The 14,313-nt window shown below is 45.5% G+C and overlaps 1 protein-coding gene across 1 annotated transcript in view; it reads right to left on the bottom strand.

The window, feature by feature from the left end:
• Positions 1 to 7,038: 7,038 nt before the first annotated feature.
• Positions 7,039 to 14,313, bottom strand: part of LOC124046983 — a 38,432-nt gene continuing 31,157 nt past the window's right edge. The window contains exons 8-14 of the mRNA XM_046367733.1: positions 12,983 to 14,313; positions 11,773 to 12,578; positions 10,732 to 11,550; positions 9,875 to 10,174; positions 8,978 to 9,397; positions 8,653 to 8,847; positions 7,039 to 8,226 (exon numbers count right to left, since the gene is read on the bottom strand). The exon at positions 12,983 to 14,313 is cut by the window's right edge and continues 1,691 nt beyond it. Coding sequence (XP_046223689.1) covers positions 7,039 to 8,226; positions 8,653 to 8,847; positions 8,978 to 9,397; positions 9,875 to 10,174; positions 10,732 to 11,550; positions 11,773 to 12,578; positions 12,983 to 14,313 — 5,059 coding nt within the window. The remainder of the gene's footprint in view (positions 8,227 to 8,652; positions 8,848 to 8,977; positions 9,398 to 9,874; positions 10,175 to 10,731; positions 11,551 to 11,772; positions 12,579 to 12,982) is intronic.

Genomic DNA, 14,313 nt, shown 5'->3' with positions numbered 1-14,313 from the left:
GTGACTGTCTGTGGTCTATTGAACTGATGTTCTGGGAACACAGTCTCTAAGGTGCCGGTGACTGTCTGTGGTCTATTGAACTGATGTTCTGGGAACACAGTCTCTAAGGTGTAGGTGACAGTCTCTAAGGTGCAGGTGACTGTCTGTGGTCTATTGAACTGATGTTCTGGGAACACAGTCTCTAAGGTGCAGGTGACTGTCTGTGGTCTATTGAACTGATGTTCTGGGAACACAGTCTCTAAGGTGCAGGTGACTGTCTGTGGTCTATTGAACTGATGTTCTGGGAACACAGTCTCTAAGGTGCAGGTGACTGTCTGTGGTCTATTGAACTGATGTTCTGGGAACACAGTCTCTAAGGTGTAGGTGACAGTCTCTAAGGTGCAGGTGACTGTCTGTGGTCTATTGAACTGATGTTCTGGGAACACAGTCTCTAAGGTGCAGGTGACTGTCTGTGGTCTATTGAACTGATGTTCTGGGAACACAGTCTCTAAGGTGCAGGTGACTGTCTGTGGTCTATTGAACTGATGTTCTGGGTAGGGCTGCGGTGGATATGGACGGTTGCACCAGTTTAACTCCCCCGTAAGACACTTTACACTTCTTCCCCTGGTCTGCTGACACAATCAGGTCCTCAAAAATGAAGAGAGCACCAGGGTTGGGAGGTTATTTAAAAATACTTATCTGGCTCAGTCTCCACATCAAAATAGTTATTTTGACCAACTGACCAAAGCCTGAGAAATTACAGGAGACTAAGTTATTCTGCCCAATAAACAAACGGTCATGAACACTGGAATCGCAAAACTAAAAAACGTCACAATAAAATATCACTTTTCTCAACTCAGTATTTAAATGTATGGACTGGTTTACATGTATAAACAAACCTGTCTCTACGGCAACGCCACCTTTGTTTTTTTAATGTCCCGTTAATTTGCTCTGTCAGTTCAACGACTTCTCTGTCTTTCACATACCGATGCATCTGAGGAGTCAGTGTGGTGTATTAGCAGTGGTTATATGTTACAGTCAGTGTGTTACAGTCAGTGTGGTGTATTAGCAGTGGTTATATGTTACAGTCAGTGTGGTGTATTAGCAGTGGTTATATGTTACAGTCAGTGTGGTGTATTAGCAGTGGTTATATGTTACAGTCAGTGTGGTGTATTAGCAGTGGTTATATGTTACAGTCAGTGTGGTGTATTAGCAGTGGTTATATGTTACAGTCAGTGTGGTGTATTAGCAGTGGTTATATGTTACAGTCAGTGTGGTGTATTAGCAGTGGTTATATGTTACAGTCAGTGTGGTGTATTAGCAGTGGTTATATGTTACAGTCAGTGTGGTGTATTAGCAGTGGTTATATGTTACAGTCAGTGTGGTGTATTAGCAGTGGTTATATGTTACAGTCAGTGTGGTGTATTAGCAGTGGTTATATGTTACAGTCAGTGTGGTGTATTAGCAGTGGTTATATGTTACAGTCAGTGTGGTGTATTAGCAGTGGTTATATGTTCCAGTCAGGTGGTGTATTAGCAGTGGTTATATGTTACAGTCAGTGTGGTGTATTAGCAGTGGTTATATGTTACAGTCAGTGTGGTGTATTAGCAGTGGTTATATGTTACAGTCAGTGTGGTGTATTAGCAGTGGTTATATGTTACAGTCAGTGTGGTGTATTAGCAGTGGTTATATGTCACAGTCAGTGTGGTGGATTAGCAGTGGTTATATGTTACAGTCAGTGTGGTGTATTAGCAGTGGTTATATGTTACAGTCAGTGTGGTGTATTAGCAGTGGTTATATGTTACAGTCAGTGTGGTGTATTAGCAGTGGTTATATGTTCCAGTCAGTGTGGTGTATTAGCAGTGGTTATATGTTACAGTCAGTGTGGTGTATTAGCAGTGGTTATATGTCACAGTCAGTGTGGTGTATTAGCAGTGGGTTATATATGTTGGACAAATTGGGTGAAAAAAGCTGTTTCCCCACACAATATATCTCCCCCTTTCACTCAGTAGCTTTCGACCCGGCTCCGTTGCCTTCTTCTGGCAGCATGAAGGTCTCGTCAAATTACAGATCGACCTGAAAGTATGTCATTTTTTGGTAAAATAAAAATAAATAATAAAATAAAGTCAAGTGTACGGAACACTGCGATCAATGTCTTAATGAGATAGATTGATTGCTGACGCCATTTCCGGTCACAACTTGCAGACTTGCTTAGCCTATAAACAGTAACCATTAATCCTGTGCTGCTTCCAGCCCTTTACGTTATTAAAGAAGTGTAAGCTTGTTACATTAATAAATAAAGTGTAAGAGGGTTTAGGTAAAGAAATATATATTTGATTTAAAATATGTATTAAAGGTGGTATTGATTTCCTGATATAGCCCCCTTCAGTGTGAGAGTCCAGTCCAGAATGAGAGATATATGCATATAGAGGAATAAGGAAACACTGGGGTCTCTCTCAATATGTTCTCACACCAGGGTTTTATAGTAACAAAGTACAAATGAAGTATCTTTAATCAAACAAATGTCATCCGATAGCAGTTAATTACAATTATTATATTCAAGATGTAACCTTGGAAATGGCAGATCTTTGAAAGCAGTGCTGAGCCACACACCTTTCAGTGGTTACTTTTCCTTTCCTTTCTGTTCAAATATATTTTGAAATCTTAAAAACTTCTTGGTTGATTTCCACAGTTTTTAAACCAAAAACGGCATCCTCCCACGTTACATCAGGATCTGTGTGTTAAAATGACATGTTTAATCAGTCAACACAGCTCCTTCCTGTTCCCCGAGCACTGGGACGACACATATAACACATTAACTGCTTACTTCGCTAAACCCCAAGTTTCAGTGGAAATGAGGACACTAAAATCTACCGGTCTGTCTTTGCATATTGATCAATGTGTTTTGCAAACTGTGAATAGTCTACATTTAGAATATTTGGACAAGCGATCATCCAACTCATGAAATAATCAGATTTCTCTTGGATCCGTCCATTGAAGTCTTTGTCATACAAGGCTGGGCCGGTTATTCAAATGACCATTTAACCTTTTACTGGCCATAATCTGTTTTGGTGGCTGCATTTAGTAGGAGACTGTTCTGATAAGGCTGGGCCAGTTATTCAAATGACCATTTAACCTTTTACTGGCCATAATCTGTTTTGGTGGCTGCATTTAGTAGGACACTGTTCTGATAAGGCTGGGCCAGTTATTCAAATGACCATTTAACCTTTTACTGGCCATAATCTGTTTTGGTGGCTGCATTTAGTAGGACACTGTTCTGATAAGGCTGGGCCAGTTATTCAAATGACCATTTCATATTTTACTGGCCACAATCTGCTTGGTGGCTGGGTGTAGTGAGCCTATTAGTGAGTGTTGGGAAAGCTTTCCCTGGAACCTGACAGCTGACCTTTTAGCAGTGATGCCATTGTAACAGAGTTAAGAACGTACCATAATGTCCCTCCACAGCTAGCTTGAAATGGTGCGGATGGAGCAAGCCAAAAGAGTTCAAGTATTTATCTGAACTAGTCTTTACCAAAGAGTTGAAATGGTGTAGTTAGTGGAAATGAGATGTATGGCACTTTTAAGCAGTAATACATTTCAACTAAACATAATTTAGTTTAAAAACATTTAATTTCATAAATAGTTATACATTAAAATACATTTACATTGTTGTTTGAGATTTTACATGGTGTTCCCTAGGTTATGTCACAGAAGAAGATTGACAGCCGAACGGACCAATAGCAGCATAGACATATCCCACAGCACCTACCAATAGGACTTTATGATTGACTATAGACTATAAAACCATAGGACCCCTTATAGTCAGAGCCTGAGAGAATCATGGTGCACATCTCTGTTTCAACCCTGTACAATAATAATAATATACAATAATGTACAATAATATGTTACAACATACATATGCTTTTCTTCAGTTGCGGACTAATATATTGTGGTCCTTCTGTAGCTCAGTTGGTAGAGCATGGCGCTTGTAATGCCAGGGTAGTGGGTTTGATCCCCGGGACCACCCATACGTAGAATGTATGCACACATGACTGTAAGTCGCTTCGGATAAAAGCGTCTGCTAAATGGCATATATATATATATTGGCACCCTTGCACTTTTCTTAAATAGTTCCCTATTTCTTCTGAAATTAGTTAAAATTGAAAAAAATATAAATGTTTGTTCTCCACTCCTTGTTATTGGATGTTCAACATTGTTGAACCAATTTTATTTTTGTAAACTCAAGTTGACACAGAAAATAAAGCACCCCAGAGGTAGTTCTTGGTTTTCAGCCGCTGGTCCTGGGGGCCGTGAACGTGCGCAAGGCATCGTGGAATCATCAGATTATCAGGTGTTTTGTAGTCCTACGTTCAACACAGTGTCTACAAACTGGGTCTCCATTGAAGGTTGTGTGTCTTCCAGCAGGACAATGACCCCCAATATGACAAGGAATGGTTCAACTCAGTGTCTACAAACTGGGTCTCCATTGAAGGTTGTGTGTCTTCCAGCAGGACAATGACCCCCAATATGACAAGGAATGGTTCAACTCAGTGTCTACAAACTGGGTCTCCATTGAAGGTTGTGTGTCTTCCAGCAGGACAATGACCCCCAATATGACAAGGAATGGTTCAAGAAGAGTTATTGGACTGTTTCAACTTATTCTAGAAGAAATATGGAATTAAAAAGTGCCAATATATTTTTATACAACTGCAGATGCTTTGTTCTAAACAATATATCCATACTTATTTTTTTTTTTAAATTTCACCTTTATTTTACTAGGCAAGTCAGTTAAGAACAAATTCTTATTTTCAATGACGGCCGAGGAACAGTGGGTTAACTGCCTGTCCAGGGGCAGAACGACAGATTTGTACCTTGTCAGCTCGGGGATTCGAACTTGCAACCTTTCGGTTACTAGTCCAACACTCTACCCACTAAGCTACCCTGCCGCCCTTATCTCCACTATATCTATACAAAACATGAATACATTCAATATATTCAAGATAAACAATATATCTAGACGCCTTATAAAACAACCTCTTTGTCAGGTACTCCAACAACAACAACAACTTCTGCACTATTGATCATGATATTAAAGGTGAAAAAAAACTATCTTTGGGTATTTGTTTCATCAGTCCATTGTTGATAAGGTCTGAAAATGTTTTCAAGATGTATATCCTTCAAAATACAGAAGTACAGCCGATATGATGTATTACTGTATTTTAAAAGTAATTTACTGTATCTTGAAAACATATTATCTCTCTCGTCTCTCTCTCCTGTCACCACGGTGCCAGTAAAGCATTGGTTGAAGTCCTGAGTAGATTCTGTTATTATACCCTCCCACATGGTTAAATACCTGGGAACCTCATGTCACATCTCCTGACACAACAACCCCAACTATACACCCCTCCATACAGTAGAGTATATACACCCCTCCATACAGTAGAGTATATACATCCCTCCATACAGTAGAGTATATACACCCCTCCATACAGTAGAGAATATACACCCCTGTACACAGTAGAGAATATACATCCCTCCATACAGTAGAGTATATACACCCCTCTATACAGTAGAGTATATACATCCCTCCATACAGTAGAGAATATACACCCCTCCATACAGTAGAGTATATACACCCCTCCATACAGTAGAGTATATACACCCCTCCATACAGTAGAGAATATACACCCCTGTACACAGTAGAGAATATACATCCCTCCATACAGTAGAGTATATACACCCCTCTATACAGTAGAGTATATACATCCCTCCATACAGTAGAGAATATACACCCCTCCATACAGTAGAGTATATACACCCCTCCATACAGTAGAGTATATACATCCCTCCATACAGTAGAGTATATACACCCCTCTATACAGTAGAGAATATACACCCCTCCATACAGTAGAGAATATACACCCCTGTACACAGTAGAGTATATACACCCCTCCATACAGTAGAGTATATACACCCCTCCATACAGTAGAGTATATACACCCCTCTATACAGTAGATAATATACACCCCTCTATACAGTAGAGAATATACACCCCTCCATACAGTAGAGAATATACACCCCTCTATACAGTAGAGAATATACACCCCTGTACACAGTAGAGTATATACACCCCTCCATACAGTAGAGTATATACACCCCTCTATACTGTAGAGAATATACACCCCTCTATACAGTAGAGAATATACACCCCTCTATACAGTAGAGATTATACACCCCTCCATACAGTAGAGTATATACACCCCTCTATACAGTAGAGAATATACACCCCTCCATACAGTATAGTATATACACCCCTCTATACAGTAGAGAATATACACCCCTCTATACAGTAGAGATTATACACCCCTCTATACAGTAGAGAATATACACCCCTCTATACAGTAGAGAATATACACCCCTCTATACAGTAGAGAATATACACCCCTCCATACAGTAGAGTATATACACCCCTCTATACAGTAGAGAATATACACCCCTCTATACAGTAGAGAATATACACCCCTCCATACAGTAGAGTATATACACCCCTCTATACAGTAGAGAATATACACCCCTCTATACAGTAGAGAATATACACCCCTCTATACAGTAGAGAATATACACCCCTCTATACAGTAGAGAATATACAGCCCTCCGTGAAAATAAAATCATACATACATATAATTTGTTTTTTGAAATATACAAATATACATTTCACATGATATCTTATGGTTCGTACAATACTATGATTGTTCCAAGTTTCAGTTAAACCCTTCTATTAAAATAACGAGTATATGCCACTCTGACCTGGCAGAAACCTGTGCATTACCTCCCATATAGATATTCCTAACTCAGAGAGGAGATTATAAAGTGCTTTCTGTGACTCAGTCTGTCCTGTGAGGGTTACAGATCTAGGACGTCCAGGTCTATGTCCTGTGAGGGTTACAGATCTAGGACGTCCAGTTCTATGTCCTGTGAGGGTTACAGATCTAGGACGTCCAGTTCTATGTCCTGTGAGGGTTACAGATCTAGGACGCCCAGTTCTATGTCCTGTGAGGGTTACAGATCTAGGACATCCAGTTCTATGCCGTTCTCTTTTGGTTTCCTGCGTTTGGTTCTGGCTGGAGATCGGCTCCTCCTCTGGCCTTTCCCCCCTGACCCTTCCCCCGCAGATGCCATCTGGTGTCTATCAGAGACAGTTTCATTGGGCTCAATCAGGGTTAAGGAGCACATTTGTGAAACTGGGTCTGATGCCCTGGGCTCCGGGTCTGTGTTCTCCATTGATCCTGGCTGGGACTCCACAGAGGTTCTGGTCATCTGGTGGATCAGAGGGATTTCTCTATATCCCTCCATCTCCTCACCCTCCTCGTCTTCAGGATTAAACTCCGCCACAGCATTCAACTGCACCTCCTCCTCTCCTCCCTCTTCCTCATCCTCTGCTGACACCCCCACATTAACCTCTGTTTCTTCCTCAGGAGTCTTCTCCTCTCCCCCTGTCTCTCCCGCTACTCCAGTCTCTTCATCTCCTGCAGCTTCCTCCTGATCTCCTGCTTCATCTCCTCCAGCTTTTTCCTGATCTCCTGCTTCAGCTTCCCCTGCTTCTTCCTCCTCCCCTTCTACTAACTCCTCCCCCTCCCCAGTCTCCGCCCCCTCCACAACATCTTCTCCTGCACTTTCACACCCCGTCTCTCCTTCCCCTGCCTCTTCCTCCTCATCCTCAGTTCCCTCTACCACTCCATCCTCCTCCTGTTCTTCAGCCCCTATCTCCTCAGCTATTTCCTCCTCTACTTCACCCATCAGAGACTCAGCTCCGTGACTCTCCTGTCCCTCCTCCTCTCCATCCTCTCCCCCTGTCACTCCTTCCTCTTCCTTCTCAGAGATATCTTCCTCTATAACAGTTGGTAAAATATCCTCCTTTCTCTCCTCCTCTTCCTCGTCTTCCTGTACCACCTCTAGATTCCCAACCTGTTCCTCCTCCTCTTCCAGTTTGTCATTGTTCTTCCCCTGTGTGGGGCTAGGGGGCGCCGGAGACTCTGGGTCTTTCTTCATCTGCAGGATCTTACGCAGATCAAACGCCATCATCACCGGCGCCTTGGCAACTACAGCCTCCATTTTGATTGCCTTGTCCTCCGCCTTTTTCCGTATGCAGGCGTCGCAGGGACAGTACTCGTCCTCACTGCGCTGGTCGCTAACATCGCCTGAACCCTGCTCTCCATCACTCTCGTTTACCGACTGGACCTTCATGACCTTTAAAGCAAAGTCAAACTTTATTAGGAGTGTATTTAAAATAAAGCAATATAGTCTACAGTTGACAATAAAGTAGGAATTAAACACTAGGTTTTAAATGGATAGTGCAAGATTTTTCTACTTACCCAGAATAAGATGTAGGAAGTTGCTAACTAGCATTAATGAAATTGCTAACTAGCGTTAGCGAAATTGCTAACTGACGTTAGAGAAATTGTTAACTAGCATTAGGGAAATTGCTAACTAACGTTAGCGAAATTGCTAACTAACGTTAGGGAAATTGCTAACAAGCATTAGCGCAATGAATGGAATTCTTGGGGATCAGCATGCCAGAATTCATTGTGCATTCACTGCCAAAATATCTATACATTTACTAAAAGTTTGTTTTAAAGCTGTTCAAATAAAATATCACTAACTGGCCCCTCTCACCTTCAACCTCCGCCTCCTCTGGTCTGTTACGGTTGACTCCCGGGACATGTTAGGGGGTCGCGGCCCCCGGCCCGCCCGTCCCCGAATCTTCCTCAGTTCACGATCAATGCTCATCTGGATCCTCTTCTTCACCTCATCTCTCAGCTCAGTGATCATAGTGTCCAACATCACATTGTTGTCTAGGTCCCAACGCACCTTCACAAACACAACAGTATTATCCAGATTATTTATAAAAAAATATATATATTTATGATTTTCATGATGATGCTAATTATTAATGCTGTTGTGTTTGTTGTTGTGGTTTTTATTATTGTTGTATCAGTACCTTTAACTCGGCCATGGCGTCCACGTAGTGGGTCATGAACTGTTTCTCCAGCTTCTTCAGCAGGTTGAGAACCCAGACCGGGTCAGGGTCCTGGGAGACACGCTTGGTGAGCAGCGGTCGTTGGACTGACGGGGGTGTCCCTGAGCTGGGGGTGTCCTCCGGGGTGTCTGTCTCTGTGTCAGTGGGGGATTTGTAGGCTGTGCTGTCTGAAGAGGATGGGCTCCCTGGGGTTTTGAGTCTCTCAAGGGTCTGCAGCATCTCACCTGTCCCTGGGGGTGACTCTGGGGACGACTCATCCTCCCCTGGGCTGCTCTGCACTTGGCTGGCGATGTCTGGGGTAGCCGCGTCTGAAAGCAGCTCTGCTGATGTTGCTTCCTCCCCCCCCCCATCTATCTCTCCCTCTCCTCCTCCATATGTCTCTCCCTCTCCTCCTCCATCTGTCTCCCCCTCCCCCTCCATCTATCTCTCCCTCTCCCCCTCCATCTATCTCTCCCTCTCCTCCTCCATATGTCTCTCCCTCTCCTCCTCCATCTGTCTCCCCTCTCCTCCTCCATCTGTCTCTCCTTCTCCTCCTCCATCTATCTCTCCCTCTCCTCCTCCATCTATCTCTCCCTCTCCTCCTCCATCTGTCTCTCCCTCTCCTCCTCCATCTGTCTCTCCCTCTCCTCCTCCATCTATCTCTCCCTCTCCTCCTCCATCTGTCTCTCCCTCTCCTACCTCCCCCTCTCCTCCTCCATCTGTCTCTCCTTCTCCTTCTCCATCTATCTCTCCCTCTCCTCCTCCATCTATCTCTCCCTCTCCTCCTCCATCTGTCTCTCCCTCTCCTCCTCCGTCTGTCTCCCCCTCTCCTCCTCCTTCCCCTCCTTCTCCCTTCGCTATGAGAGTGATGTCACCCGCTGTTTCATCTGGTCTGGTCTTCCCAGAACCCCCAGACCCTGCTGAGCCACTGCTCAGGTCCACACCAGAGTCTTTCAACCTCTCCTTCCCCTCTGCCTCTCCCTCCTTCCTCTTCTCGAGGTCAGGCTTAGACAGCCACAGTGACTCTAGTATATCCATGACCTCTTGGTACCGCTGGTCCCGGTCAGGGCCTGGGGCTGCAGCTGGAGAAGGGGGTGGGTCGATGAGCTGCAGCTGGGCCAGACAGTCTAGCAGACCTTTAGCAGAGGAGCTCAGTCTGCGTCCGTACACTGGACTTATCTGGAGTAAAGAGACAGGTGGGAGGAATAAGGATTAGGAATACTGTAAATCATATCAAAAAAGTGTTTTATTCTCCCCCTGAAAGTCACACAAACCATGTGAATATGACAAGTTATGACAGTTATTAGAATACAATATATAAGTAAAACTATACTGTAACGTATATTACCCTATGAGTAAAATACATGTAAGTTAAAAGACATTGAAAATATCTGTTTTTAACATCTTATGCTCACTGGGAAGTAAAATTATGTAAGTAAAAGTCTAGAAACAGGAAATACCTCGGGTAGGGAGCTGCACCGGCCCAGTGTAGGGTTCAGTAAAACCTTCATTACTGCCACAGATGAGTGGCAGCTCCAAGGAGAACTGATGTCATTGTTGGGTGGGGCTGGGTCAGGGCAGCAGTCAGCACACTCAGAGCACTCTCCCTCCTCCTCTGCTCCCACCTCCCCCTCTTCTTCTTTTTTCACCTCCTCTTCTTCTTTATCTTTCTTCTCCTTCTCCCCCGCTGCTGCTTCCTCCTCCTCCTCTCCCCTCTCTTCCGCTTCCTCTTTCACCTCTCCCTCTTCCTCTGGTTGCCGGGCAGCCTTCTTTATTTCCTCATCCTGTTGTCCTGTTTCAGGCATGTTCTCCTGCTCCTCTTCCTCTTGTCCTGTTTCAGCCATGTTCTCCTGCTCCTCTTCCTCTTCCTCTTGTCCTGTTTCAGCCGTGTTCTCCTGCTCCTCTTCCTCTTCCTCTTGTCCTGTTTCAGCCGTGTTCTCCTGCTCCTCTTCCTCATCCTGTTGTCCTGTTTCAGCCGTGTTCTCCTGCTCCTCTTCCTCTTCCTGTTGTCCTGTTTCAGCCGTGTTCTCCTGCTCCTCTTCCTCTTCCTGTTGTCCTGTTTCAGCCGTGTTCTCCTGCTCCTCTTCCTCACCCTGTTGTCCTGTTTCAGCCGTGTTCTCCTGCTCCTCTTCCTCTTCCTGTTGTCCTGTTTCAGCCGTGTTCTCCTGCTCCTCTTCCTCTTCCTGTTGTCCTGTTTCAGCCGTGTTCTCCTGCTCCTCTTCCTCTTCCTGTTGTCTTGTTTCAGCCGTGTTCTCCTGCTCCTCTTCCTCTTCCTGTTGTCCTGTTTCAGCCGTGTTCTCCTGCTTCTCTTCCTCTTCCTCTTCCTGTTGTCCTGTGTCAGCCGTGTTCTCCTGCTCCTCTTCCTCTTCCTCTTCCTGTTGTCCTGTTTCAGCCGTGTTCTCCTGCTCCTCTTCCTCATCCTGTTGTCCTGTTTCAGCCGTGTTCTCCTGCTCCTCTTCCTCTTCCTGTTGTCCTGTTTCAGCCATGTTCTCCTGCTCCTCTTCCTCTTCCTGTTGTCCTGTTTCAGCCGTGTTCTCCTGCTCCTCTTCCTCTTCCTGTTGTCCTGTTTCAGCCGTGTTCTCCTGCTCCTCTTCCTCTTCCTCTTTTCCTGTTTCAGCTGTCTTCTCCTGCTCCTCTTCCTCTTCCTGTTTTCCTGTTTCAGCCGTGTTCTCCTGCTCCATCTCTGTAGTTTCAATCGGTTCTTGTTTCTCCTCAGTCTCCTCTCCTCCTTGTCCCTCTGTTTCCCCTCCTTTCTCATCTCCTTCCTCTCTTTTTACTTCTGTCTCTTCAATTCCCTCGTTCATCTCTTCTTCAGGGTTATCCATGCCGCTGCCAGCAGGGATGCCTCTCAGCCAATCACTGACAATGTCAATGGGTGAGGTTTTGGGCAGACAGAGGGGACCCAGCTCCTCTAGCTCCACCTCTTCCTGTTTGAGCTTCCTCCTCCTCTGGCTACTCCCACTCTTCCCACTCTTCCCACTATCAGGGATGCTAACCTTTGACCCTGCAGGGCTGGAGAGGCGCGAGGCGGCCATGTTCCCCCTGAGCAGGTCAGCTGCAGACAGGGACTGGGAGAGGAGGCTATCGCTGACGCTGGCCGTACCCAGCTGGATGGCGGGTCTGGAGCCCTCAGGGGGATTGAAGGACTGGGAGGTAGTGTTTCCCGCTTGGGCCAACTTTGGTTTGGAATTCCCTTTTATCACAATCTTATCCGTTTTGGAGGTTTTCACGGAGTGAACGCTGCCCGTGTCACTCTGAGCTTTAACCCTGTGACCTTTCACTTGCATTAAGGAGGCCCTTGTCTCTGGCATCTCATCGTCCTGGGCCTCGCTGGCCTTCTGAACTTTCACCTTTGACCTGGTGGAGCGGGCGAAGGAAGCCACTCTTGAGTCTCCTTCTGCTTTAGCAGGGCTCTTAGAACGTACGCTGGGAGCTTTCTTCTCTGTGACATGATCTCTGACATCATCATCTCTGTGTGCAGCCGTGCTGGCAGGTCGGCTCGTGGCATGACTTTGAGGCTCCTCTTTGGTCTCGGTGGTGACAGGCGGTGTCTGATTGGTGGATTTAGCATTGGCCTGTGATGCTGTGGAGAGGGGTCTGGTGGAGGAATCTGCGTTTCTTTTGGGTATTGCAGATTTCACACTGCCTGTCTCAAGGTCATTTCCTGTAGTGCTGGGGGCAGGTCTAACACCTCTCTCACCTCTCTCTTTTTTCAGGTGCAGAAACGTACTTCTGTTACTACCATTAGACGTATGAGATGTACTGGACTTCGCTGAGATGTGAGATTTAGCCAACATGGCGCTAGCTGGTCTCTCTTCTGTTTTCTCTCCCTCCCTGTCAACCCCTGTTGTTTCAATGGCAGGGACGTCTGCTGTTTTAGGTGCTGGAGAGATCGCTCTAGCACTTCCACTATTACAGGTGGACTTGTGAGATCTGCTGGACTTTGCTGAAGCACTATATTTAGTCGACATGGCACTCGCTGGTCTCACTGTCCCCTCTCCCTTCTCGTCCCTTCCGGTGGTCTCATTAACATCAGCTTGTTCTGCAGTTGGAGTTTCAGCCCTCCTACCACTGGACGACTTATGAGACCTGTTGGTCTTGACAGAGGCGGTGGATTTGTCTCTCTGTTCTTTTCCACCTGTCGTCTCGATAGCAGGAACTTCTTGAGCCACTGGAGAGACTGCTCTACTACTTCCATTACAGGTGGGCCTGTTAGACTTGCGGGACATTGCTGAATCATTAGATTTAGCTGACATGACACTGTCTGCTCTCTCTTTCTTCTCTCCGACCTCTTCTCTTCCTGTTGTTTCAATAACAGGGACATCGGCTGGTTGAGATCTTTGACTCTCAGCCCTCCTGCTGCAGGTAGATTTATGAGACCTGCTGGACTTGACAGAAGCACTGGTTTTAGCTGAGACGGCGCTCGACGGTCTCTCCTCTGTGTCTCCAGCAGCAGTTGTATCGTCAACCATCTCCTCTCCCCTGTCGTCGTAATAACAGGGATGTCTTTAGTCCCCGGAGTCTCAGCCCAGACATTCCTACTGCAGGTAGACTTGTGAGATATGCTAGATTTCACTAAGGCATTATTGTTATCCAAAATGGCGCTCGCTGGTCTCTCCTCTGTTTCTCCGGCAGCAGCAGCAGACCCATTCTCATCTCCCTCTGTTGTTTCAATAGCAGGGATGTCTTTAGCAACAGGCGTCTCAGCCCTAACACTCCTACTACAGGTAGACTTGTGAGACCTGCTAGATCTGACAGAAGCACTGGTTTTAGCTGACAATGCACTCGCTGTCTTCTCTTCCTCTGTTTTCTCCTCTGGATCGTTGACAGGAGTTTCACATGCGGCTGGCTTTGGAGAGGCAGCTTTACAGGCAGACTTGTGGGTCCTGCTGAACTTGATAGAAGCCCTCGTTTTAGCTGACATGGCTCTTGCTTCTCTCTCCTCTCCCTCATCATCTCCTGTAGACTTACAAGACCCAAGGGACTTTGCTGAAGCATTGGTTTTAGCTGATAATGCACCCGCTGCAACCACGTCTGCTGGATCGTTGACTAGAGTTTCACTCGCTGCTGGTTTTGGAGAAACAACTCTAATACTCCTACTGCAGGTTGACTTATGAGACCTGCTGGACTTGGCTGAGAGGTTAGATTTAACAGACGTGGAGATCGTTGCTCTCTCCTCTCCCTCATCCTCTCCAGTAGGTTCGGGTTCAGTAGCTGGTACCTCTGGTGAGTAGGCGGAAAGGACCTGTTCTGCTTTGCTGCAGGTAGACTTACAGGACCTACGAGACTTTGCTGAGAGGTTAGATCTAACAGACATG

The sequence above is a fragment of the Oncorhynchus gorbuscha genome, linkage group LG10 (genome assembly GCF_021184085.1).
Source record: "Oncorhynchus gorbuscha isolate QuinsamMale2020 ecotype Even-year linkage group LG10, OgorEven_v1.0, whole genome shotgun sequence".
NCBI classification, from domain to species: domain Eukaryota; kingdom Metazoa; phylum Chordata; class Actinopteri; order Salmoniformes; family Salmonidae; genus Oncorhynchus; species Oncorhynchus gorbuscha.
This window is presented reverse-complemented; position numbering and strand designations above follow the sequence as displayed.